Raw genomic sequence first — 25,566 nt, 5'->3', positions numbered from 1 at the left:
GTACTTAAGCTTTGAACTACAGCTTCAGTTATGAATCCTACATGAAGAAGTAGATCTTTACTTGAAAAATTTACCGAGGTAGTTATCATCTGGTACTTCAGAGGAGCTACGCTGATGAATGTCAATGTTTGTTGAGCCAACAGGAATTTTCACGATGTTTGTGTATCCTAGAAGAGAACAAAAAACGTTATGGAAAGAAAGGTACCATTCCAGCACGCTGCTGGCGTTAAATCTAATAGCTGTGCGGTTTTATAATGCCAGTTTTCTTGTACAGTTCGGAGGATTGGTGCATTACAGCCAGCAACAAAAATTGAAGAGAAACTTGGGGTGAGTTACAGGGAGGCTGGAAGGCAGGAAAGAGAAGAATGAATAAGACTGTAGCCGCTTTCCAAGTAAAAGGCTAGGGGGAGGCGATGAGGCGGGAAAGAATATGTAGCAGTGTTAGCTACATTAGAAACATTTTATTTTAACCTCTTTTAAAAAAATGTTTATTCATGCGGTGTAATTAGAATTTTGTTGTATTCTGTTTATTCCAAACGTGAATAGAAAAAAAAAACTGAAATATGAACAGAAACATGCAATGGTAGAGTGCCTTCTTCCTAGACACATTATGACCACTAGGAGGCAGACATCTCAATAGGTTTGAATACTTTTACATGAAGAAACAAACCTATCTATTCCCCTCTGTCTTGGACTACACTAAAATATATGAAGAACCTAATTATAACATCACCAAGATTCATAATTGTAAACATTAACCCTCCATTTTCTGTTGACAGATGCTTCTGTCATGTAAAAAGATTGAGTTGTGTCTTAGAGCCCCTACAGATCACACAGGCTCAATTACAGCCTTATTCATTGTTTTACTAAAATCTATTACAAATATTATATTATATATTATATAGGAAGAATAACAAGTGATTTTTCGTGGAAGTTCTACGAGTACCTCACCTTGTGGGTTAGTCTTTAAATGGTTTGGGAATAGCATCGAGGCAAATTAGCCCTGAGGCCTTTGTAAACAGCGAGTGCAAGACATATGAACTCATATATATATATATATATATATATATATATATATAATTATATTATGAATGACAAGACTAGAATTGACAAACTAAGGCAAACTGATATCTGTATGTCTACATGTTACTTTATTTTTTATTTTTTTTTTTTTTTTTATTTTAGATACATACATATTTTAGATACATATAAAAGGACAATAACTTACAGTACATTAGCAGCATATGAAATTGCTTATTGCTGGGCCTCATTGGTCTCTATTATAAGTAGAGGTCTATATAATTTCTTGATTCAATCTAACTACAATTTTCCATGCATGCTAATTACAAATATGGATAACGTTATGACAAAAAAGACAAAAATAACTAATGGTATCTGTGAAGTCATTTCATGTATGTATCTCCAAAGTGGGTTGATCGTCTCTCCTCTGATTTTTAGATATTTATAGGGTAAGTCTTCCCCATATTTCCCAGTATTTGTGCATAAGCCCATTAGCTCTATAATAACCATATTATGTTCTTTTGATTAAGAATCTGATTTTTGACATATATCCAAGAAATTATCTTTTTCTGCCTCCATTTTCTAGCTATAACTACCAGCATCGCTAGGATGACATGATCTATCAAATTTTTTTGTTTTACTGGAATCATCTCCCAGTCTTGAAGTAATAATGCCCTAAGCGGTGACTTATCTATCTGTTTCTCTGCTAGACCAGATATGATATTAAATATCTTGTCCCAACATTCCGTTATTTTAGTGCACGACCACCAGATATGAATCCATGTTCCCTCGGCTCCTTGACACCTCCAGCATAGATTTTGATTTGCTGGGTTTATCTTATGGAGCCTTTCTGGGACCATATACCATCGATTTACAATTTTAAAGTAAATCTCCTGTAAGTTCAAGCAATGGACATTTTTCATAACTTGATTCCAAGCTTTTATCCAGCGATCTTCTGTGAGGGAGGCATTATCTATATTTAAATCTCTCTCCCATTTTTTCCAAGCAGGTGGAGCAGCTTTAAGATCATCTATATCCAGAATTAGGTCTGAACAAAGTTTTAAAGATTTCTGTTTATTTATTTTTATAAACTTAATCACATATTCATCTTTATTTTCCTCAACAAGAGAATGAAATAAATAGTTCCTAATTCTCATGTAATTAAATATTTCTTTATTAGTAAGACCGAACTCAATACACAAGGTAGAAAAATCTTTAAATTTATTTCCTAACATATCATAAGTTCTATCATAAATTCCTCTATTCTTTTTATCCTACATTTTTCCCATTCGTTAAGGTTTATATCCTGGATATTTTTATTTAGGAGCTGTAGCAGGGCCTTTTTAATTATAAGATCATTTAAACCAATTTTCTTCTTAAAACTCTGCCAAAATAATAATATTGAATTAAGTAGTGTCCCTTTGAGATGTTTCGTATATTCCTTTAAATCTCTTTTCTGCAGCCAAAGGGATATTTCTAGATCTTTCAAGCCCAAAATAGTTTTTTCAATTAGATACCAGTCCGACTCCTTAGACTGCAACAGTTGCATTTTATATATATGGGATAGCATAGATGCATACCAATAATTAAGTAGTTTAGGAAGACCCAGTCCTCCCCGACTCCTAGGTAGAAATAAAGTGTTTTTTTGGATTCTAGGGTGTTTATCACGCCATATAAATTTCATAAATTTTGATTGTAATATGTTAATCCAATCTTTAGTCAGCATATCCGGGATCATTCTAATATAGATGATTTTACAATATTAAATGTTACTTTATTCTACCTTCAGGTCCCTCATTCATTTAACATCAGTGAGCATGGCTAGATGTACACGCCACGCATTCCTAGACAGAAAGCCAGTAAAACAAAGAGGCTTACTAGGACAGGCACATGTATAAAGTTGGTGGTGTTTGGTCAAAATAGATGGGAAAAGGGCAATAGTGGGAGGAAGCCAACATGAAGCTCTAGGCACGTTCTCAGAAGCTGCTGGTGAGTTTTGAAATTTCTGAATCCAGGAGGTGTAAATTTCATACTTTAACCCTGCACTGTTAAGTTTCTGCAGACACTTCTTTAACAAGAAGAAGAAAACCAGAAAACCAAATAAGAAAACCAGCCGCAAATAAAACTCATAGTTGTTCTATAGTTAATGCCACCCAAATAATAATATTTATATTTATTACTACTACTGCTCTTTTTATTATTTTAACTTGATGTTTATAAAACAGATACATAGAAGTAAAAATATAAAATGTCCTTAATGTTTCCAAACCAAATAAAAACTGGTGTGTGGTTTGTTATTTTATTGCTACAACAAACACAGCTGCTTCCGAATGGTACAAATAAACTTACCATACTGAGCATGATTAAAGGTGCCCATCATAGTTTTGCAAGAGGAATTATCACCCCCACACACACCACATTTATCTTTCCTTGCTTTAGAATTCAATATGTGGTCACATCCAGCTTCCTGCAAAAAGAGAGAATCAGCCTATTAATACATACCTGCTTAATATTATAATTCAGCTCAGTTACTTCAGTTTAACAAAATTAACAAAATTCCATGTAGAACTTTTGTAACAAGTGGCCACAATGTATTTTTAACACAACATAAACCTCTTCATTCCAAAAAAGTTATTATGCACCTTTTATTGATAAGATTGTTAAGGTATGCTCAAATATTATTTATTGATATACATGGGGCCATCATATTCTACAGTGCTGGACAATGGGTAAACAGGACATAACAAGCAATGCATAAATCGAATTAGCTGGCATAATGTAATACCCTGCATAGTCCTTGAACACAAACATCATCTGTCTCAGGCCCGCAAGGAGTACCATCGGTAACTCGGTCTTTTAGAGGATAGTACGATGAAGACCCAGACACCCGACAAAAAAGTTTGCAGCGATCTTTCATTAAAACTGTAAAATTAAAATAATATTTTATTTTTGGTAATGTGAAGTTACTGTTGCAATTGCACATGGCTTTGTTTTAAATATTTACATTAACACTTACGTCCACTATATTTCGGAATCCAGCGTACATTGGCTGTAAGACCATTGATGTTGAAATGTTTACCATCAAACTGAGAACACTGCTCATCTCTAAATTCCTTCTTTCCTTTAGGACAGGACTCAGTGTTGCAAGATCGAAACTTCATTCGCCTCCCAACACAATATTTGCCTCCATTTCTTGGCCTGTAAAGAAAAAAAAAGAAAAGAAAATACACAGCCTTTATGCTTTCATAAATAATGTTGTCATTTTGTATTTGGGAGACTAGAGTCAAGTTGATAACGTTATTGTCTAACTGAGTAGATTTAGCGTGCAAGCTTTCGATACCACTTAGGTCTCTTCCCCAGGCATAACATATTTCTACGCATGTTTCTGCGGCTAACACGGTACCAACTCACGTTTTTTTAGATTTTGCCCCTATTTTATAGAAATATAAAACATTTCCTACACTTATTTCTGTTGCATGAACAGCTTTGCTGGCCCTGTTAGATCATAAAGATCTAAACAGATTTATTTAGTCTTCTCACGCATGAAATTGGCTCCTCAATAAACCCTTACTGTCCTAAATTAGAAAAACAATGTATTACAAACAAATTGCGTATATTTTTCGTATACATTTTGGAGTCATTTATAAAGTCTTCTGTTAAAATACGTGGCAGAGACATTTCATGTCTTAACAAAATAAAGTGGTCACAATGGGATATTTAGCATAACCCTATAAACAAGTGTCTGGCGTTTAGTGCCTATGGAGACTGGAAAATGAGTTTACAAATTTTATCTAGGCTTTGTATCATTGGCATTTTTATATTCATGTCTTCCTCTAATTCATTTAAGGTTTTAGTTGGACTGGGGGGAATCCCAGTCAGTCATAGTAGAGTAGGAGAGGAAAACAAAAAAAAAAAGGCTGTCTTTGTGTATTGTGAAATGACCTACAGCGTAAGAAATTCCGCAATCGTCACACATTTTACATTACAATACACACAAACATATCACTGTACAATAAATTACTGTAAGAAGCTTTGAGAATGTTTACTGCTTTATAGCTCAGAGTCTATGTGCAGCACAGACATGTCATTAAAACATACCAACATCTAGAAATGAAAAACGCATAGAACCCAGCATTTACAGTGGGACAATGCCTGAGAAATGCCATACTGTGGGATGACTGGGTGGCTCCTTTAGCTAGGGACATTTATCAAAAAATGTAATTATATTATATATATATATATATATATATATATATATATATAGCCTTACTCTGGACGATTACACTCTCTTGTAGAACTCTTAATTCCACCACCACAAGTTCTTGAACATGAGCTGTAAGGTCCCCAGGATCCCCATTCACCATCCACAGGTTTTGAATCCATAAATTTGTTCACACAGAGCCCACTGCGGCAATGCTGTTGAAGACAAAGATACACACTTTATTAATTTATCTTATACATAAAAAACTCATGGGATGCAAGTACTAATGCAGACTCACACTAACAATTCAGCTTTCAGATGTGTATGATAAGGGGATAGGCAAGAATTGTTTTCCGTGTAGCTTAGCGAGAGTGCTAACTGCTAATTTGCAAAATGTAACTGTTTATTTAAGTGGTAAAAAAAAGTTGATCAGCTGGCTACTGAAAACAGCTTAGTGATGGTTAAATTATTGAATGGTAGTGTATATCAGCAGTAGATAGATTATTAGATGTGTGGCAGTTGAAGGGTTTCCAGGGAGCAATCTCTGTTTTTCTTGAAATGTACCATAAGGTCCTCTGGCATAACTACAAGGGTAGCAGGAGTCCCCTGCGACGCCTTTTTTCTGTCTCCTCGGAGCGGTACGGTCCAGGTTGGAAGGGTCCTTTCTAAGCTATTTTCAACCGGCGCTTGGAGACAGGAACTTATTGGGGTCATGTTACGTCACACGAACCTGCGGTGAAACGGAGGCTGCTTGCTGCGAGCAGCTGGAGAGAAAGCTGCAGGAATGGTGAGAGGTAAGCAGGGGCAGGAGGTGAGGTGTATGTATATGTGTTTGTATATATGCATGCATGCATGGATGTGAGCATGAATGTGTACTTGTGTGTGTTAGCATGTATATGTACTTGTGTGTGGGTATATTGTGGATGTGAGCATGGATGTGTACTTGTGTGTGCATGGATGTGTAATTGTGTGTGTGAGCATGGATGTGTAGGTGTCTGTGAGCATGTATGCTTAAGTGGGATGAGATGGAATGTGTATTAGTGAGTATGAGTAACTTCACTGCTATATTGAAGTGGGGTGGGTCTGGCAATTTCAAAATTTGTAAAAATCACAACCTTAAGATTGAGTTTTAACTCAATCTACAAAGAAATGCATAATAAGGAATAGCAAAACCTTAACTAATAAAAAAATGGACTTTATGGAAAAACAAATTCACCGACAGTTTCATTTTGGTGAAATTAAGTGTACAGGTGTGGATAGCAACAATTGAGTCATGTCTGTATGTGAACTTTGATCACATTGCTGAACAATTATGTCAGGCATGGGAACAATGTCTTTTGGTATCCTGAAACACATAGCAGTAACGCTAAACAAATGTTCTAAACTTCACCTTTCTACTTTTTCGGCAGAGCAAAAGAGATCAAAGAATGTACAGTGTGCCACAGCTGTGTATAAGAGAACTACAGTTAGAAACAGTTTCACAGCCAGCAGTGTTGTCAATGTGGAACTAAATGCCTTTTATTATAAATTCTTTTAGGAGTAAGCACACAAGAGTGAAAAGTGTTGCGCAACATTTTTGTCTTTTGTCTCTACATTTCTGTTGGCAGCTTCCAGCTTAAAGTTTTTTTGCATACTATTAGCTGTAATGAGGGTCCTCTCTTTGATGCATATAGTTTTGTTCCTATTTCAAAACCATTAAAAATCATGGAGGAGCATGGTACATCTGCACACATTCCTGCATTTATTATGAAGGAAATGTGTACTTCATGAGTGATGTTTGACAAGATGTGTGTGAGAGCAAATTACCGTATTTGCTCGATTATAAGACGAGGTTTTGCTCTGAAAAATACCCCTCGTCTTATAATCAGACCTCAACTAGGTCTGACTATGAGACTAAGATCCAGACTCCTGTCCCCCCCCCCCACACTTACCGATACTTCTGGGTCCCCGGTGCTTAGTCCGGGCAGCGTGTACAGCTCTACGCGATTCATGTACACAACTTCCGCTGCAGCCAGGAGGAGGTGCGTTTAGTTCCCTGTGATCTCTGACAGCCGGGGAAGGTCTGCGCGATGGACGCAGACAACCCCTGCTGCTAACCGCACCTCCTCCCGGCTGCAGCGGAAGTTGTGTGCGCGAATCGCGTAGAGCTCTACACGCTGCCCGGACTACGCACCGGGGACTCAGAAGCTCCGGTAAGTTTGGAGAAGGGAGGGGGAGGGAGTGTAAAATGGGGGGCATAAGGCATTTCTGGAGGCAGATACGCCACTCTGCCTCCTGAAATGCCTTATACCTCCCTATACGCCACTCTGCCCCATAATATGCCTTATAAACCCCTAAATGCCAGAGTGGCATATAGGGGTATAAGGCAATTCTGGAGGCAGTGCGGCACATAGGGGGTCAAAAGGCATATCATGGGGCACAGTGGCATTTAGAGAGTTAAAATACATATCATGGGGCACCGTGGCACATAGGGGGTATAAGGCATTTCTGGGGCAGAGTGGCAAGCAGATGTGCATAACTGGGGGGGCAGGTTGGGAAAAAAAAAAGGAAATAAAAACAAAATATTTTTCTCAATCATAGCTTTTATTAAAAAAAAAAAAAATGTTCACATAGTTTACATGAATTAACATTTACTGGTAAAACTTTTTTCTTATAGGGTCGTCTTATATTCAGGCTTTTTTTTCATAAATTAATATTCAGGTTTTGGGGGGTCATCTTATAATCGAGCAAATACGGTAATCCTTCCTTTGGCCTAGATCTTAAATCCAGAGACACAGGATTCTATTCCCTAGCATAATGGACAGGCTAAATAAAAGTCCTGATTTAGGAGGGATATCGGACAGCCTTTGTGGTGCTCTTCATGTACATCTACTTTTACGTACCCTCATGTGTTAATTATGTGACATGTGAGTACCCCTCTTAAACATGCTAAAATAGCAAAGAAAATAAATAAGTAAAAAAAAAAATAAAACATGTTTATATACTATGCACAAGCAGCCTCCAGTGTTTAGAGGATGGATTGGAGTTTTCATAGACTTAACGGGCCAAATTCAAGTTTATGGACACCATAATCTATGGATGGTGCAACTAATTAGAATTAGTTATTTGTGTTAAAGCTCCACTCTTACCATTCCAGGGCCACAGTCACTTCCATCAGCCAAAGGCATGTGCTGAGTCCGACACCCATTACGGATTCCCTCCCTGCTAATACACCATAAGCGCCTGCACTGCTTCTGTAGAATGAAAAAAGTACATCCTTGAAAAAATTAAGCAAAAAAGGCAAGTTGAGAATAATTATCATTCGAATTAAACAATATACATATTTACTTTCTCTGGCTCATTATATAAAATTCAAGCTAAATGATTCACATAATGACACAATGCCAAAGCTTGCAGATTATGAAGATGTTTAGGCATACAGAACACTAATCATAGCATTCATATATGGCTACAGATGTTCTTCCTCCAAGCAATATACTGTAATTGATGATTATAAAGTATACAATAACACAAATACGGTGTTTATTTTAAGATTGAACATTGTAAGTGCTTTTTGAGCCCACAGCAATTGCTGGATCACCGCTGGAGCTGACTGGCATCTTCTTGACTGGTTAGTTTATTATAGTTTATTATATGTCAGGAAATTGTTTGGCCGAACACATCTACTGTACTCCAAATACATTTTAAAAAAGGGGCTTCATGAAAATGTATCATACGTATTAACTAAAGCCCATTGGTCGATGCGTATGTTTTCTTTACATTTCAAAATTTCCATCACACGACAGATATTCCTTCCATAAATAATTAACAGGCTCACTGGCATATCTGCTTCAAAAGATCTACAGGAATCACAAGTTAGTTTGAAAAGCAACGTGCAAATCACATCCATTTGTATCATTAAGCCCATATTTTCCATTTTTTTTTAATTTGATGGATCGTATTACCAACTGCATTAAGATAGGGTTATCATGTGCTATCTACAATGTGACAAAATCCTATCCTTCACAAAACATTTAGCAAGAGGGAATCTAGAAGTAATTTTTGGTTAGACAAATATATTTCATCTTGTTACAGAGACAGTTCAATTGGCAATTCAATTCAAAATACAGTTTGATGGCCAAACCAAATACTTTGCCTTATCCATGCATCAAGGTTGCCAAGATAAAATGTAAATAAGCAAGTACCAGCAAACATTTTCAAGCAGTTTCCAAGATTAATGCAACTCGGAAAGACTGACTTCTATATCTACATAAAACTCACACAAAACAGAAACCTTTGATATATCCCCTAGATATTATGTTTTTTCACTATAATTGTCTTGGAGATATTAAGCTTAAATCTTCCCCTAATGGGAACTGAGATATGGCACAACTATTTATTCATTTGTATTCATGCAGTTCTCTTCCTTCTCCTCACCCACCTATACAAGGGCCACCGGACCCAATCAGTACTAATCAGCAACTTAACAATGGGATCGGTCTGGAGACTATATATATATATATATTGCATTTTTAAGCTGTAAGCAGCTGTGCATTGGTCATTTTAGCACACAGAGGACTGTAAAATGTATTGGAAAAAGCGAGTGCTTTAGGCTGATTTTAGCAACTCTATAAAGATTAACACAGCACAACTCACCATGTAGGGGCATACTTGTGACCCAATGCCAAACATTAATTCACATTGCTTGTTAGCATCGTAAATAGCACCTGGCAATTGTTGTGAAAACTCATAGATTCTTCCACTAGGCTTATCAAGGAGGCATTCCCCATAACCAGTACTGCAAAAAAAAATAAATCAATTTTATCACATTTATTGAAAACATACATTGATCAAAGTCATTTATAGTAGTACCAAAAAAAATTCATAGTCATTACATTATGCATCGTTGCGTTTACATGCTTTTACTGTCACATTGGTAGATTGTAATAAGTTGCATATGTTTTCATACAGGTTGATTTTAGTTCATTCACACCCTTTCAATATATGTATTCCAAGAAGCTCTGCATAAATTGTTGGCACTATATAAATAAAATATATTAATTATAGTAACATATATTGTAGGTGGCTTCATAATACTTACTCAAGAAATTCCGTTATGTATTTCTTACTGCATGCTGACCAGGTCCATGGACTTGTATCGTAATTTAATGTGGCAGACATCACATGAAACTGGTTTTTTATCCCTGCTTCCCTGCACTTGAAGCTGTCATCATGAGGCATGTTAAATCTTTAAAATAAGAAATAATGGTTTGTTTCACTTGCTACTAATAAAAATATTTATTTACTGCTCAAACAATGAAAGGTCTAAGGATCATTAGAATTAGTAACTTCATGCATCTTACATACTTATTTTTATAAATGTCTTAAATTAGAATGTGTTTTTTTGGTTTTTTTTAATAGTATCGACCAAACAAGAGCACACTCAAGACATTATATTCTGCCAACTGCCAAGACTAAATCTAAAAAACTATTTTAGAGATACGCATTATCCCTCTGACATTTTAGTATATGGATCACAACCAGTTAAAACTATTGAAAGACAGGAATAATTGAGTCATAATTACAGTATAAACCATGATGCAAAACATTAAAAAAAAATGTTTGTAAAGAAAATCGGTAGATGGCACTGGCCATTTCTAAAATATACGATATGAGTGCTGTTTTTCGTCTTCAGACACATTATCACTAAGATTGTTTAGATAATCCTTATACATATTCTTTAAGTTTGATAAAGAGGTTTTATGGTTTAATAAATGTTAAAGCTCTCTGTAAAGCATGAAAATTTTGACTGTAAAATAACTACACATTTGAAATCCTCAATGATTCCATAGGGATTCAAAATAAAGGATCTAATTAATAGTCACAGAAAAAATGAATTAGACCACTTCATAAAAGAATTCAGGAACATGTCAGAGAAATATTAAAAGGATACAAAATGTGAATGGATATTTTTTAACAAATCATAATAAAATAATTTAACTTTAAACTTTATCGGCATCCAACATGTTTAAACTACCTTGGAAGGGAGGAGTGTTTATAAGACTCCTTTAGGTTTCTAACTTCTAAAATCGAGTGATATTTATCAGAAATGAAACAATGCACTGCTACTGGTATAAAGGATACGGCCGAATTGTACTTACACATGTCCCAGCTCATGTGCAATTGTAAAAGCTGAACCAAGACCATTTTCTTCACTTATGGAGCAGCTTCGGTGGGGGTCACACATAGTGCCAAGCTCTGCTAACCCTAAAACCATGAATGAGACAGAAATCAACCTGAATGACAATTCGTAAGTGTGCTAGTCCTCAGGACTGAAGTGTTAAAACAAAGTATAGTGCAATAGTTTAAGCTGCTGCAATCCAGAGAATGAGGTATATCTACCTCAAACTCATTTGGGCATCAATGTTTGAAGTTGGATTGTCCTCTACCTGTGTGTTCAATGACGTTTATACTAAACCTAATGGTTATTTATCTGAAGTAGAAAAGCGGAATGCACATACAGTTGCCAAAAAACTATAGTATCAATAAAATGTTTTATGCACAGTGTAGCGTGCCTTTCTTTTTTCCAAGTAAGCAAACTAAGAGTAAAATATATTTTTCAGTCATATCGCTGAATCCAATAGAATACAGCATGATTTCTTTAACACTGACATTTTTTAGAGGGTGCACAAAATTGGAGGACATAGAGACCATTTATTTAACATATACTTAGTGAAGAGATGGGTTAAGCAGACACTTGAGATAGGACATGCTGGATAAGAAATATGAGGTTAGTGGTAAGCCTGTGCCAAGAATAAGCTCTTTTTAATAGTGGGCGCCAAGTTATTAAAAACTTTTTTCTATAAATTGCTTTTACAACAACTATAAATTGCTTTTACAAGGTTTTGTTTTAAGATGATTTTGTGGGACATAACCCTACTGTAGAGGGAACATTTCTCCACTGAGTTATGCAGTATTTACTATAAAATGTTTTGCACAGAAACATTCATATTACAATGTTTTAAAATCAATTAAGTATTACATCCAGCATCTGATATATAATGAAAATGCTCACCCAGCGTATCACACTTATCAGTGGCTCTACATATGTCTTCCCTAAAGGAAAAAAAAAACCATATATAAATTATCTAGCATTAAGTTTACACAACAACAAAAGCATTTGTCGTATTACTGTTGTAAAGGTTGCATTCGTAACAGAATACACATCCTGTAGGAGAAAAGTTTGGGAATCACTTTGCAGGAACAGCGAGTGGGTTTGTTTTGCTAACCTTACAGCTAAGGATTTTGTGAACTTAAAGTTAACTAATGTCTTAACACAAAAACAATTAGCTCTAAACTAACCATTACTAGCATTTTTAGCTACTACTATGAAGAGCAGACCTAGCAGCGTTACTATAAAACTTGTATTATTACCAAAACTATTTTTAGGTGAGAGCTTTAGTGAATGTTTTTTTTTTCTTTTTCAAGAGGGAACACTTTTTTGTACCATTAGGGATTACCCTTAATCCTTTTTGTAATTTTACTCCATTATGTGTACACAGTCAGCTGGTTATTTTGCCTATACAAGCAATTAGGGAAACACAGATGGTTGCTTTTAGTAGCCCTTATTGGTAATATTTATTATATAGAGATATTTGCCAATATTTTGCAAATTTATGTTCTTACTTTTATTTGGCTTCATGAAATCTGTTTTGGCAGGTGATTCACTTGTAGTGTTATTAAAATTAGAGTGATGTAATACAGATGAGTTTCTCACTATAATGATGCAAGTTTCTATGTTGGATCCTAAGGTTCTCGGGATCACAGTTGTAGTTTAGTGTTCATCACCCATTTGCCTTAAAATCCATTGTATGTGACTATACACAGAACCTTGGCAATCTGCATAGCGTTCTAATTAGTGTTGGTTATTGATTAAAAGAATCAGTTGTGTTCATGATACATATTGAAATATTTTTACTCCGATATGATTCTTCTACTTTTTAGAAAGGAATTATAAGTTTGACTATTGGCTAAGGCACAGGACTACTTGCGGCAGACAGAGTGGTGCTAGAGCCCACCTGCTGACTGTCTCTCCTCCTCCTGGATCAGACTGAAGCCTCGATGGAGACCCTGCTTATAAGAAGATGTGGCTTGGTAGATAATACCTGGTGAGAAGAACAGCTGTATCATAATGGGAAGGGTGAGAATCATCTGGGATATTTTGTGATTTTTGCCATACACAAAAGTTGTGAAGAGTTGTAGCGGCATTAAAGCTGATTACAGGTCCATCCTGAATGTAAAAACACAAAACACACATTTTGGTAGATTCAACATTTGGGCTACAATATAATGCATTACAAGCACAACATTATTCAACAACAACGATATGAATATTAAATATTAAGTAAAAGACAACACATATCGTATAATAATCATTTTATATTTTATTTTCCCCAAGGAAGTAATTACCTGTGTATACGCACCTGTTCACTATGGATTACAACAAGCTTTACAATCATGATGTTAATGAGATTCCCAATGCTTGGATCTTTGTAAATAGCAGCAACCTAGAAATAAACACATTAGAGATGTATTAGTCAATATTCATGTGTGTGTGTGCGCCTTTCAATAACACAACTTAACCAAAAAATATCAAGCTAGTATACAGCAAAGCCCTACGACTTTGGATAAAATATGCCAAACCATATTAAGTCAAGAAACATCAGCTGTGTTATGATAGAGAAGAACATTCTGCTGTATGGTTGTCAAGGTGTACTTGAGAGTTAGTATATAATCATGAAAATAAAGAACGAGAATAAAGGTTTTTCATCTCTGGACTAAAAATGTAAATACCTTGGTACACCCCTATAATCATAAAGATTGAAGGAACATATGTTCATCCAATAGGTAGTAAATAGTTATTCAGCTGTGATGTAGCTGAAAAAACTGCAGTTGGAAATATTTCTGAATTAGATGACCAATCCATTTTCTGCACTTATTGCTCAAACAAATTTTTTATTTGTAACATATATCAAAGACAGACATATTTGGTTTTGTGGGTATGGCTCGTACAGTGCATAGGGCCCAGTTTATGAACAATTTGAAAGTGACAATTTGAAAGTAACTTCATGATTTATTGACTGCTGGTTTAATATGCAACAGCAAGCACAAAAAAGTATTTTACCACCACATTACTTACAGTTAAACACACAATAATGAATACAATGATACCTGATACATTGATACACGTTGTCTCTGCACTTATAACAGAGTCAGAAAAAAGGACATCGGGGTGTCCTCTTCCATAAGACACATGATTTGTAGATAGGGATAAACCACCACTATACTAAAGTAATTTGTAATCAGAAAGCATGATCTAAGCCTGCTGCTCATTTTTCCAATAGGCTAATTTGTCTGCATCCAAAAAAAAGAATGCACATAATTTATATGCTTATACAGAAAGAGTAAAATATCATTCTACTTTTTATCTGGTTTATCGTTTACAAATTACATTGCTTAGAAAAATAACTTTAAAATACAGAAATATACATAAAAACAAACATTAGATAATGCTAAAGCAAATCATCTGTGTCACAACACTGATTGTGTTTGTTGGTTGTGCAGCTGTTTAACAACCCACACAAAACCACATTGAAAGCATTCTATGTTCATATCTTTCTTCATGTTATGCATTTTGTGCTATACAGTTGACTAAGATAACAAAACTTTAGGTAATGCCATAAATATAAACTGTAAAATAAGGTCATTGAAACAAGCAATTAGGATATTGTGAAGATGTTGCGAAGGTGCCTATGTATACAGCATATGTACAGTAAATCGCAGGGTTTGCTTAAAGCCTAAATCTATAGTCCGCCTTCCAAGAATAAAATCAGAAAGACAAGTACACCTCCCGGTATAAACATCTATGACAGAGAAAATAATTTCAGTATCATGTGCATTGTACTGGTTATCTTCACAGTCATGAAGATAAGTCCTAACATATCAGACAGTTTAGTAAAAACAGCACTCTCATAGTTTGTAGATAACAGTTTTACGATGCCAGCATTTAAATCAAATAATTGGTGTGTGTCCAAATCTTCAAGGCACCATTCTTCATATCCAATCCACTTCACTGATTTATTTTATGAAATAAAATAACTAATATGAATCTTACATGTCTACTCAACACTACTCAATTGAATGCTATGAACATTAAATGTATGTTTATGTTCATTTTTTATTATTTATGTTAAACAAACTTCTTCTTCATGGAAATGTTTGCAAATATAACAACCATTTAACATATTTTTTAAAACTGTATATCCTGTGTACACTGGAGTTTGCATTAATTTATTAACCAATGTTTACAACATATATATTGTTTATAACTGGAAACCATCCCTTGTTTGAAACGTGGGGAGATAAGGTTCAGCAGGAGCTGAACTAACTTTTTTTTTTACATAACTGTGCATAATCATGGCTAACCCAATATTTTGTTTGATAGTGTGATGCCATGTATATGTCACATTGCTGTATCCGTTCCATCACAGAGTACATGTTATCACACTCCACCACTCCTATCAAAGGTAGACACATTTATCAGACATATCATTATGACCACCTGCCTATTGCGTATTTTCCCCTTTTTGCCACCAAAACAGGACTGACCCATCGAGGCATGGACTCCACTAGACCTCTGATGTCGTGCTGTGGTACCTGGCACCAAGACGTTAGCAGCAGGTTGTTTAAGTCCTGTAAGTTGCAAGGTGGGGCCTCCATGGATGCATCCTGGTGCCATGTGGTCTCCATGTAAGTGACGCACCTGGCCATCCACGTGATGTAACAGAAAACATGATTCATCAGACCAGGCCACCTTCTTCCATTGCTCCATGGTCCAGTTCGTATGCTCACATGCCCATTGTAGGCACTTTTGGCAGTAGACATGGCTCAAGCATGGGCACCATAACTGGTCTGTGGCTACTCAGCCCCATTCACAACAAACTGTGATGCACTGTGTGTTCTCATACCTTTCTATCAGGACCAGCATTAACTTTTTTAAGCATTTTGAGCTACAGTAGCTTGTCTGTTGGATTTCACCACACGGCCCAGTCTTCGCTGAACAACCCACAAGAGATGCAGTTTTGGAGATGCTCTGACCCAGTCATCTAGCCATCACAATTTGGCCCTTGTCAAAGTCGCTCAGACCCTTATGTTTACCGATTTTTCCTGCTTCAAACACATCAACTTTGATGTTAACTCTTCTTACTGCTTTCATGAGATCTGCAGTCATTTGGAATGCACCTCCATTGTCCTCAGGTCATTATACCTTTAGAACTGTTATTTTTTCTCTTATCTTGGATCTTATAAACATTGAGCATCCTTCGTCACTCTACATGGTGTGATGTAGACATGACCTGAGAATAATGAATTTAACTAGGACATGATGTGACCTTTAAACACAATATCTTTAAGGGACACTCAATGGACACACACTTTAATGCACTTGATAATTGCGTGCCCCCTTTTTTATTTGGTCACCCTTGCATACGCATTTGGGGATTCTTTACACTCCTCTGTTCCTACTCTCTTGGCTCCTTGGCCACAAGCCAGCTCCAGCAATGACTCACCCTAGAAGTCCAGGGTATAATGACAGCCCTGCCCCTTCACATGCGTAGAAAGCGCCCCCTGCTGATGTAAGTGGGCATACGTTCCTGCCACTGAAAGTGGTGCAAACACTGCAACTCAGTAGCTGCTGCTTCTACTACAGGTAAGAGGGCTTCATATAACCTTTCTACAGGCTGTAGGATGCATATTAAAGTACTTAAAGGGTACTTTAATATCTAAATTTCATTGGTGGGTGTGTATGGGACATGAAACTGTCCTTTTAATGTCTCAACAGTTTGGTGTATTATTCATTATCAAAGCAAAAATACAAGCATACAGAAGAATATATTCTATATTCAACCATCCTATATTTGCATCATCATTATGTCTTTATTACTTCACAGTAGATATTTGCAGCAAACAGCATTACACTGTACTTGAGGGTGTACAAGTCTAATTCACAAAGGCATTTGATTTTGTTTTCAAATACTTTTGCATATACTTACTATTGACATTAAAGTTAAAATGTAGTGCTGTAAATTTCGGCCGTGATGACGAACCATTTTTGCATCGGCTGCAACCATGAGTTCCACGTATCTGGGATATGAAAGAAACCGCTTTTTTCGGATATGTATCTTGTTTTCGTCTTCTTGCGTTTTATTTTGTAGTGAGTTGTAAGAAAATGCAGAATTTACCAAACTGTTAATATCTTGTGCAAAGCTGCTTGAAATGTGAAATGGGAGCAATTCCTCCTTTTTCTTAGGTTCTGCAAGAAAAACAAATTTAAATCAAAATATGTAGATTTTTTAGTAAAACAGCACAGAAATAAGCTAATTTATTAAGCATTTGCTCGCCAGAAACCTGTATGTAGAAGGGCAAAATTGTTAAAGCACAATCTGGAAATTGGAGAATGTCTGTATTCAACTTGCTGCTGGATGTCTGTTTTTTCTTAACATTTGACAGTTTTAATCTGTCACATACAGCCAACACCACAGATAAGAATGTAATGAACCCTTCTAGTACAGAGGAATGCTTGGGAATTTCAACTAGTAGAGACTTGAGGAAACTAAAGAGGTTGGTATACGAAATGAAGGAATGCATATTCTAAATGTAGAGCTTGCTCCTTGAGAATACGATTTTATTATAGTACCTGAGCTGATTGAAAGCTGAAAACACTCATCAATGCCTTTTAAGCAGCACTGTATGGCAGCTATATTAGTTATATCTTAGGCTTCGCTCTTTGGCTATTGAGTGAGATGTCATGCGAGATGAAGACATCTCCCGATATGTCCAGTACCCAAAAAATATGAAAACTAAGCCACAGAAATTTAACTCAGCAAGAATTCAACAATAGAGGCTTTTATTCAAACATTAATATCTATGAAAGTTAACATTTGGTGTTGATATAGGTAAATAAAAGATTAATTTAGGAATTAGATTAATAACTATTAAATGTAGAATTAAAAACTTCTGGAATGCACGAACACACAAAACATACCGATCACTGAGATACAATGAGGAATTTTAACCGTTTAGTTTAAAAGTAGCAATAAATGGAAATATCAAGTCAAAATACACTAAGTTCATTTGGGTTTATTCACTAAAGGGATAGCTTTCAAGAGAGTTGTGGTTTTAACTCCCTCGCCTCACTACTCATTATGAAGCAAGAAAGTTTGAGTTGCCCCTATATAATGTACTTTGCATTATTGAGGGCCAACTCAGCCCTTCTCATTAGAGAAACTTGACAGTTTTGGCCCTTCACAATGAATAGTGATGTGGCATAGTTTAAACTACACTCCCTTAAGTGAATAGACCCAATTATATTATACATTTTCTAAAACCTTTAATTTGTACTCATTTGCAATGTAGACTGTAATATTACTGGGACCAGGGGATTTGTTATTACACCTGTTCTAAATATAAAAACAAGGGACTACCCATGTCACAATATAAATAAAACACATTTAAAAAAAATGCAAACTAGTAATCCAAGTTTATATTTTATTTGGATAAAATATAGGTATCAGTATTTTAACCATATAATATTATACCTTGTGGGAGATGAAGTACTTGCAATTATTGAAAACACTTAACATGATTTACTATGTATTAATATTTGCGTAATTAGATATTCAGAGCAAACATTGTAGCAAAGTATATTATGTCCTCCTTTTGTTGACAGCCATCCATGGGAATCAACAGATGTTGCCACAAGGATTCCACATTCTGAATAAAGTAGGACCCACAGCTTTATTTTCAGAACATTACATCATATGTACTACCCTGTATATATTCAGTTAAGCTGCAAAGCATAACATGCAAACAGCTGTCAATATTTTTAAACAAAACCATATCTTACCATCAGCTGTAAAACCTGTTGGTTCTTGACACTCTTAACAGCTGTTCTTTATTTTCATTTTAATAGCACAGCCTTCACACTTGTTATGAACATGCTAGATGGTCTACTTAAAACTCCAAAAAGGTGGTGTTCTAGCATCCCAATAACAACCAATAGGAATTCCTAAGTTACCTAGAGCTATAAAACATATACACGTATCCTCCCATAGTTGTTTCTCCCAGTGTTTATATATATATATATATATATATATATATATATATATATATATATATATAAAAAAAATCCCTCTATTAACAGATGTCTACTGTAATTTGTATATTTCTACAGGCTTTTTCTTGTACCCCTGACATTTTCCCATACATGATATAGACTTGGACTGCTCTTCCTTAAGGAAGACATATTGCTTAAGTGTACACTCTTTAGCACCCCACTGATGATAATATTCTGTTTTTAGACATCTCAACAAATGTGAAGGAAATGCTTCCACTGCTGATCCTGGGACTCTCTCTTTAAAGTTAACATTGATCTTACAATAACCCATTATACCCATCACATTATCAGCATATCTTTCTCTGACAATACAATCAATGATGATTGTGTGCCAATCCCCTAATCCATGTATGTACATTGAGTATGTTTTTAAGACATGCATCACACATGCACATCAATGGATATTAATTATAGGGACTACATCTTGCATATTAAAAATAATAATTTGCAGCTGTGTCCTTCTCTTGGATGGGCGCATGCAGTAGCTATCCCCAGCATCTCATTGTAACTAAACACTTACTTCCAGCTACTCTTTCAGTGCATAAAACCAGTCTACATGTAACTTCAGGTTAAAAAGTAAAGTCAAAAAAAGAGCACCGTAAAACAGAACAATACTGTGCCTTAATGCCAATACTGGATTTGAACCACATATTTACTAATTTGTCAAAATCTAAATATTGATTACAACCATGAAATCAGGTTACACGCCAAGGAGGTTACAGAGGAGCAGATTTAGAAGACAAATGTGTAGATGACATGTTGGCACTGAGCACGGAGGTTTCAGTTTCTTGCCAATCACAAAGAATTCTGTAATTAAACTATTATAGGCACGTGATGAACTCCCTATGCAATGAGAAAAGCCTGTAAAATGCCATACACTGAACAGATTGAGGCTTATTATGAATATTAGAAGTGAAACATCAAAAATGATTTCGATGTTTCACTTTATGTTGAAAAAAACAGAGATACTGTTTATTTCAACAAAAGTTGGACACCTTAAAATTCCCAATTTATATATAAAAAAAAAATAAAGCATACATTCGGATTAGTAAAAACCATAAAACCAAATGTCTATATTTCAAGACTTAAACTGCAGGTAAATTAACAACATTCATATGTGAAAAAATAATACTCCCATAAAAGTAAAAGCTATACTTGGACACATGAAAATCAGTGTTGCATAGGGGAGCCAATGAGATGTAAATGCCTAAAAGGTGAGTGTATTTAAGGTAATAAAATGCCATTGATTGTATTAGTTGTCTGGGATTGTTAAATATACATTAAATTGTAGCTTGTACAGAACACTGGTCTAAATATTTATCTGCAATACTGTCGAAATCAAAGCATATTGAAATAACATAAATCCCTTTAGGGTGTTTAGAAGACATCCACCTACCCTTCAGCCTTAAAGTTAATACTTAAGGTCCAATAATTAAAAGAAAAAAAAATCATGAAGCTAAGGAATCTGCTGGTGCTCTATAAAAAAAATGTGATATAACTTGATTTGAAGCCCTAGTTGTTTTCTTTCTCTCATAAACAAGTGAATGCAGTAGGTAGGTATTTGTTTCAATCTACTATACACCAATATCTATCACCATACATCCATGGTCAATCCTTTTATAGCCAATACTCTGACAGCACCACCTGTTCAAAGTGTTAAAATGATAGGACTCAGCTTGGCCAAAAGCTATCAGGTCAGCAAATGTCACAACGAACTTCAATTTCAAAGCACATGAATACTTATGATCATTCAAGACCAGAGGAAGGAAGGAGCTATGTAATGGTAAGCTGGGTCAACGTAATGAATATGCAGCACACTCACATTTTCACTGTTCATTAAGACTCAAATAGCATGCAATAAAATGATCCTGCTTAAGGCATTTGTAACATTTGTATTATATTTAGCAAATAAAAAATATGAAGTTATTTTTCATTTCCACTTCTCAGTGAATTGTATGTATTGTATGTATTTCTGTTTAAAGATCAGACACTTACACTGTACAATTCACACATTTGTTAGTCTTTCATAGCAGTCATTCTAATTGAAAGTTCTGAAGTAGTATGGTCAGAAAGCAGATAAATATGATGGAGGAGTAAGACAGATAGAATGTCTGCACCCAATAAACAGTAAACAGTTTGGCAGGTGTTACGAAGGATTCTCTGGAGTTATAGGTGGTGGAGTGGTCCAGACTGCAGGGTCATTGAGATGGAAGTGAGCATCTAAGGGGTGAGAGCTTGAGTGAAATGTTTGAATGAAAATTATTGATGGTCCAGGACACTGGCAAAGGGAAAGACATGGGGAGACATGTTTAGAATCTGGTTCATTACTAGATGAAATTAAGCAAATTCCAAATCCCAACTGGTCCATAGTCTATAGGAAAGTTATCTTACCGATTGCAGGATTGGACAGTGTAACAATGTCTTGGTATAAGAAATTGTGGGGGGGTTTGGTAAAGCATTTGTTGCCCCTAAAAATATTAGCATGTTATTCGACTAAAAGACATACAATCTAGTAGCAAAATGCAAATAGCTTTGTATTTTAAACGTTCATTACACTTATCAGCTAATAATAGTGTTAGCAACACAAACACTATTCCCCCTTGCAGCCATTTTCCACGTAGTAATTACAACACATAAATACTAAAGTATAGATAAGGATAAAAAGGGGGGGGGGGTAAATATACAGGTAAGTGCCTTAAAGATTAGAAAATGTAGAAAATTACAGTATAGTTAACATTCGTCATTTCATTACCCTTAAGAAATGCATTTTTTTGTTCGCTCATAATAACTCCTAAATTTAAAACAAGCAACCAAAGGTAATTAAAAACTGCAGATTCTGAATGTCTGTTACAGCCCACCACATATTACTACCAATTCATTAGTTGGTAATTTTAGCACTACTCAATGGAACAAAACCCAGACAAATGGGCCACACTCATATTAGTATGACATGTATAAAAGTTTCCCAGTATTGGTTCTCAATGATGTCTACTCTCTAAGCATGATTCTGTTTTTGACTGCAAAATATATTTTTATGGTACATAGCCTAGACAAGGGGGCACCGGCAGAATTATTTGTAATCCTTCTCAAATTATATCAATTAATACCATTGATGACAGAACAAAATAATGCCATTTAGGCATTGCAGAGGATGGATGCATGGCAACAAGTTATACACAACCGTGTGAAAATGAAGGTACACCCTTTTTGAATTCTATACTTTTATATATCAGTACATAAGAACAATCACCTGTTTCTTAGCAGGTCTTAAAATTAGGTAAATACAACCTCAGATGAACAACACATGACATATTATACCGTGTTCAACAAAATTGAAAAAAAAGCCATGTGTGAAAAACTAAGTACACCCTATAATTCATTAGCTTGTAGTGTTTACTGCTAAATACATTCTAATATTTGTCCTGAGTTTAGAATTATCCTATATTTTTTTCAAATATGGTCATACTGCACCCATGTCATAGTTGGGACATCTTAGTTAAATTTATTTTAAACCATATATATTTTCACGCAGTAGTTCTACCCTCAGCCTTTGTCAAAGTATGTGGTGGTTTTTTCCATTTTTTTTCACACACACATTGTACTTGAGGTAAGCATTTACAGCTCGTGTTATAGATTTCTTGAAAACTACCCCACAGACTTAACTACACATCATACAGGAGCTGTAGACAGTTGCTACCTTTTTATAATGGGTACTTAACTTGATTTGTAAACAATAAATTTACAATTTATCAAATAATCCACTGGATTTGGTTTCATGAAACTATGGTTTGATCCAAAAACTTGTGGCATTATAAGCAAAGTTCTTGGTAACATGCAACTGAGTAGGGCTGCAACTAACAATTATTTTCATAATCTATTAGTTGGCCAATTATTTTTTCCATGAATCGATTAATCGGATAAAAAAATAAATGAAAATTTTTCATTTATTTTAAGTAATTTAATAAACAAACAGGATGTTCAAAAACAAATGGCAGAATAAAAGAAACTTTGATAAAAATGCATTTCTTGTTTTTATTTCCCAACCTAACCCTCGAGATATGCACATTTGAGCCCAGGCTTGCCACACTGCCTCCCATATATGCCACATACCCCCAGATATGGCACACTGCCTCGCCCATCAACCATAACTCCCCCTAAATTAACCCTAAACACCCCATTAACCATAACCAGAGGCGTATCTGCTGAAAATAGCACCTATGGCAAGCACTGAAATTGCGCCCCTGTCCAAGTATCTAAAACCCATTTATTAGGCCTTGCTGCCCATATATATATAAATATTAGACCCTGCTGCCGATAGCAGGTATAGATCAACACATTAACACACAAACCCAGCTTTGCATGTATAGATCAATTGAAATTCACTTGTGATCTCAGCACTGAAGGTATATATCAAATACACAGAATCAGACATACAAATCCTGTATTTGCAGGTATACAATAATAATATATGAAACGTAACATTGCAGGTATAGATCAAATAAATACATGGAAACAGCATTGCGGGTATTAATCAACTGAATATGACGTAAAAACCCTGTACTTGCAGGTATACATAAATAATGTATGGAAACATAGCATAGCAGATATGGATCTACAGAATAACACAAAAACCCAGCTTTGCCGGTATAGATCAATTGAAATTCACATCAAAACACGGCATTAAAAGTATATTTAAAACCCCCTAAATTACAGGCATAGATCACAGGTTGCACACTCCAAAGCCAGCCCTGGCGTCCACACTGCCCATATAGAACCAGACCAGCACCCAGATTACACACATAAGATTAGCCATTTTTGTCCCCAAATAACCCAGCACAAGTCAACTTTGTGCTCAAACAGTCCTGCTTGTGCCATTTTTGTCCCAAATACACCCTGCCTGTGCCATCTTGGTCCCCAAGACTCAAGTATCCTGCTATTGCCATCTTTGCCCTTCCACAATTATACATCTATGATACACAAACACTTTTACAGTCACTCACTCACTAATTCACACTTTCATTCAGACAACTCATCCACACATTAACTCATGCTCTCCCTCATTCAGACAATCCATCCACATATTAACTCATGCTCTCCCTCATTCAGACAACTCATGCTCTCCCTCATTCAGACAATCCATCCACATTAACTCATGCTCTCCCTCATTCAGACAATACATCCACATATTAACTCAAGCTCTCCCTCATTCAGACAATCCATCCACATATTAACTCATGCTCTCCCTCATTCAGACAACTTATCCACATATTAACTCATGCTCTCCCTCATTCAGACAATTCATCCACATATTAACTCATGCTCTCCCTCATTCAGACAATACATCCACATATTAACTCATGCTCTCCCTCATTCAGACAATACATCCACATATTAACTCATGCTCTCCCTCATTCAGACAACTCATGCTCTCCCTCAGACAATCCATCCACACATTAACTCATGCTCTCCCTCATTCAGACAATTCATCCACACATTAACTCATGCTCTCCCTCATTCAGACAATTCAACCACATATTAACTCATGCTCTCCCTCATTCAGACAATCCATCCACACATTAACTCATGCTCTCCCTCATTCAGACAATCCATCCACACATTAACTCATGCTCTCCCTCATTCAGACAACTTATCCACATATTAACTCATGCTCTCCCTCATTCACTCAATGCATGCACATTAATTCACACTCTTTACTTATTTCAATACTCTTACTACCCCTTCTCACTATCTACCCCCTCTCCTTCCCTTATCACTTTCTACCCCATCACCCCCCTTTCTCAATATCTACCCCCTCTCCTTCCCTTATCACTTTCTACCCCCTCTCCCTCCCTTATCACGTTCTACCCCCTCTCCCTCCCTTATCACGTTCTAACCCCTCTCCCTCCCTTATCACTTTCTACCCCCTCCCCCTTTGTAGTTCTCTCACCTTGAGGTCCAGCGACGGGAGCACGAGGCTTCTGTCTTCCTGCTCTGCTGCGGTGCCTGCTGCTTCACTGCTGAAATGCCGGCACCGCGGGACGGGGGTAGAGGCCTCGTGGAGGAGAATGCCGGCACCGCGGGACGGGGGTAGAGGCCTCGTAGAGGAGAATGAGGGGCGCAGAGCAATTGCTAG

At 36.0% G+C, this 25,566-nt stretch overlaps 1 protein-coding gene across 1 annotated transcript in view; it reads right to left on the bottom strand.

The window, feature by feature from the left end:
- Positions 1-25,566, bottom strand: part of LOC149302767 (A disintegrin and metalloproteinase with thrombospondin motifs 20-like) — a 91,985-nt gene that overhangs the window by 45,500 nt on the left and 20,919 nt on the right. The window contains exons 4-16 of the mRNA XM_089482023.1: positions 17,311-17,570; positions 13,684-13,767; positions 13,366-13,490; positions 12,276-12,316; positions 11,362-11,467; positions 10,302-10,448; positions 9,857-9,998; positions 8,350-8,454; positions 5,291-5,436; positions 4,037-4,218; positions 3,806-3,942; positions 3,370-3,487; positions 75-167 (exon numbers count right to left, since the gene is read on the bottom strand). Of these exons, the coding sequence (XP_089338149.1) occupies positions 75-167; positions 3,370-3,487; positions 3,806-3,942; positions 4,037-4,218; positions 5,291-5,436; positions 8,350-8,454; positions 9,857-9,998; positions 10,302-10,448; positions 11,362-11,467; positions 12,276-12,316; positions 13,366-13,490; positions 13,684-13,767; positions 17,311-17,570 (1,686 nt within the window). The remainder of the gene's footprint in view (positions 1-74; positions 168-3,369; positions 3,488-3,805; positions 3,943-4,036; positions 4,219-5,290; positions 5,437-8,349; positions 8,455-9,856; positions 9,999-10,301; positions 10,449-11,361; positions 11,468-12,275; positions 12,317-13,365; positions 13,491-13,683; positions 13,768-17,310; positions 17,571-25,566) is intronic.

Source organism: Sceloporus occidentalis, unplaced genomic scaffold (assembly GCF_023333645.1).
Source record: "Sceloporus occidentalis isolate IW3139 unplaced genomic scaffold, rSceOcc1.0.p SCAF_17, whole genome shotgun sequence".
Classification (NCBI taxonomy): Eukaryota; Metazoa; Chordata; class Lepidosauria; order Squamata; family Phrynosomatidae; genus Sceloporus; species Sceloporus occidentalis.
The sequence above is the reverse complement of the archived record's forward strand: the minus strand, read 5'-3'. Positions and strand labels throughout refer to the sequence as shown.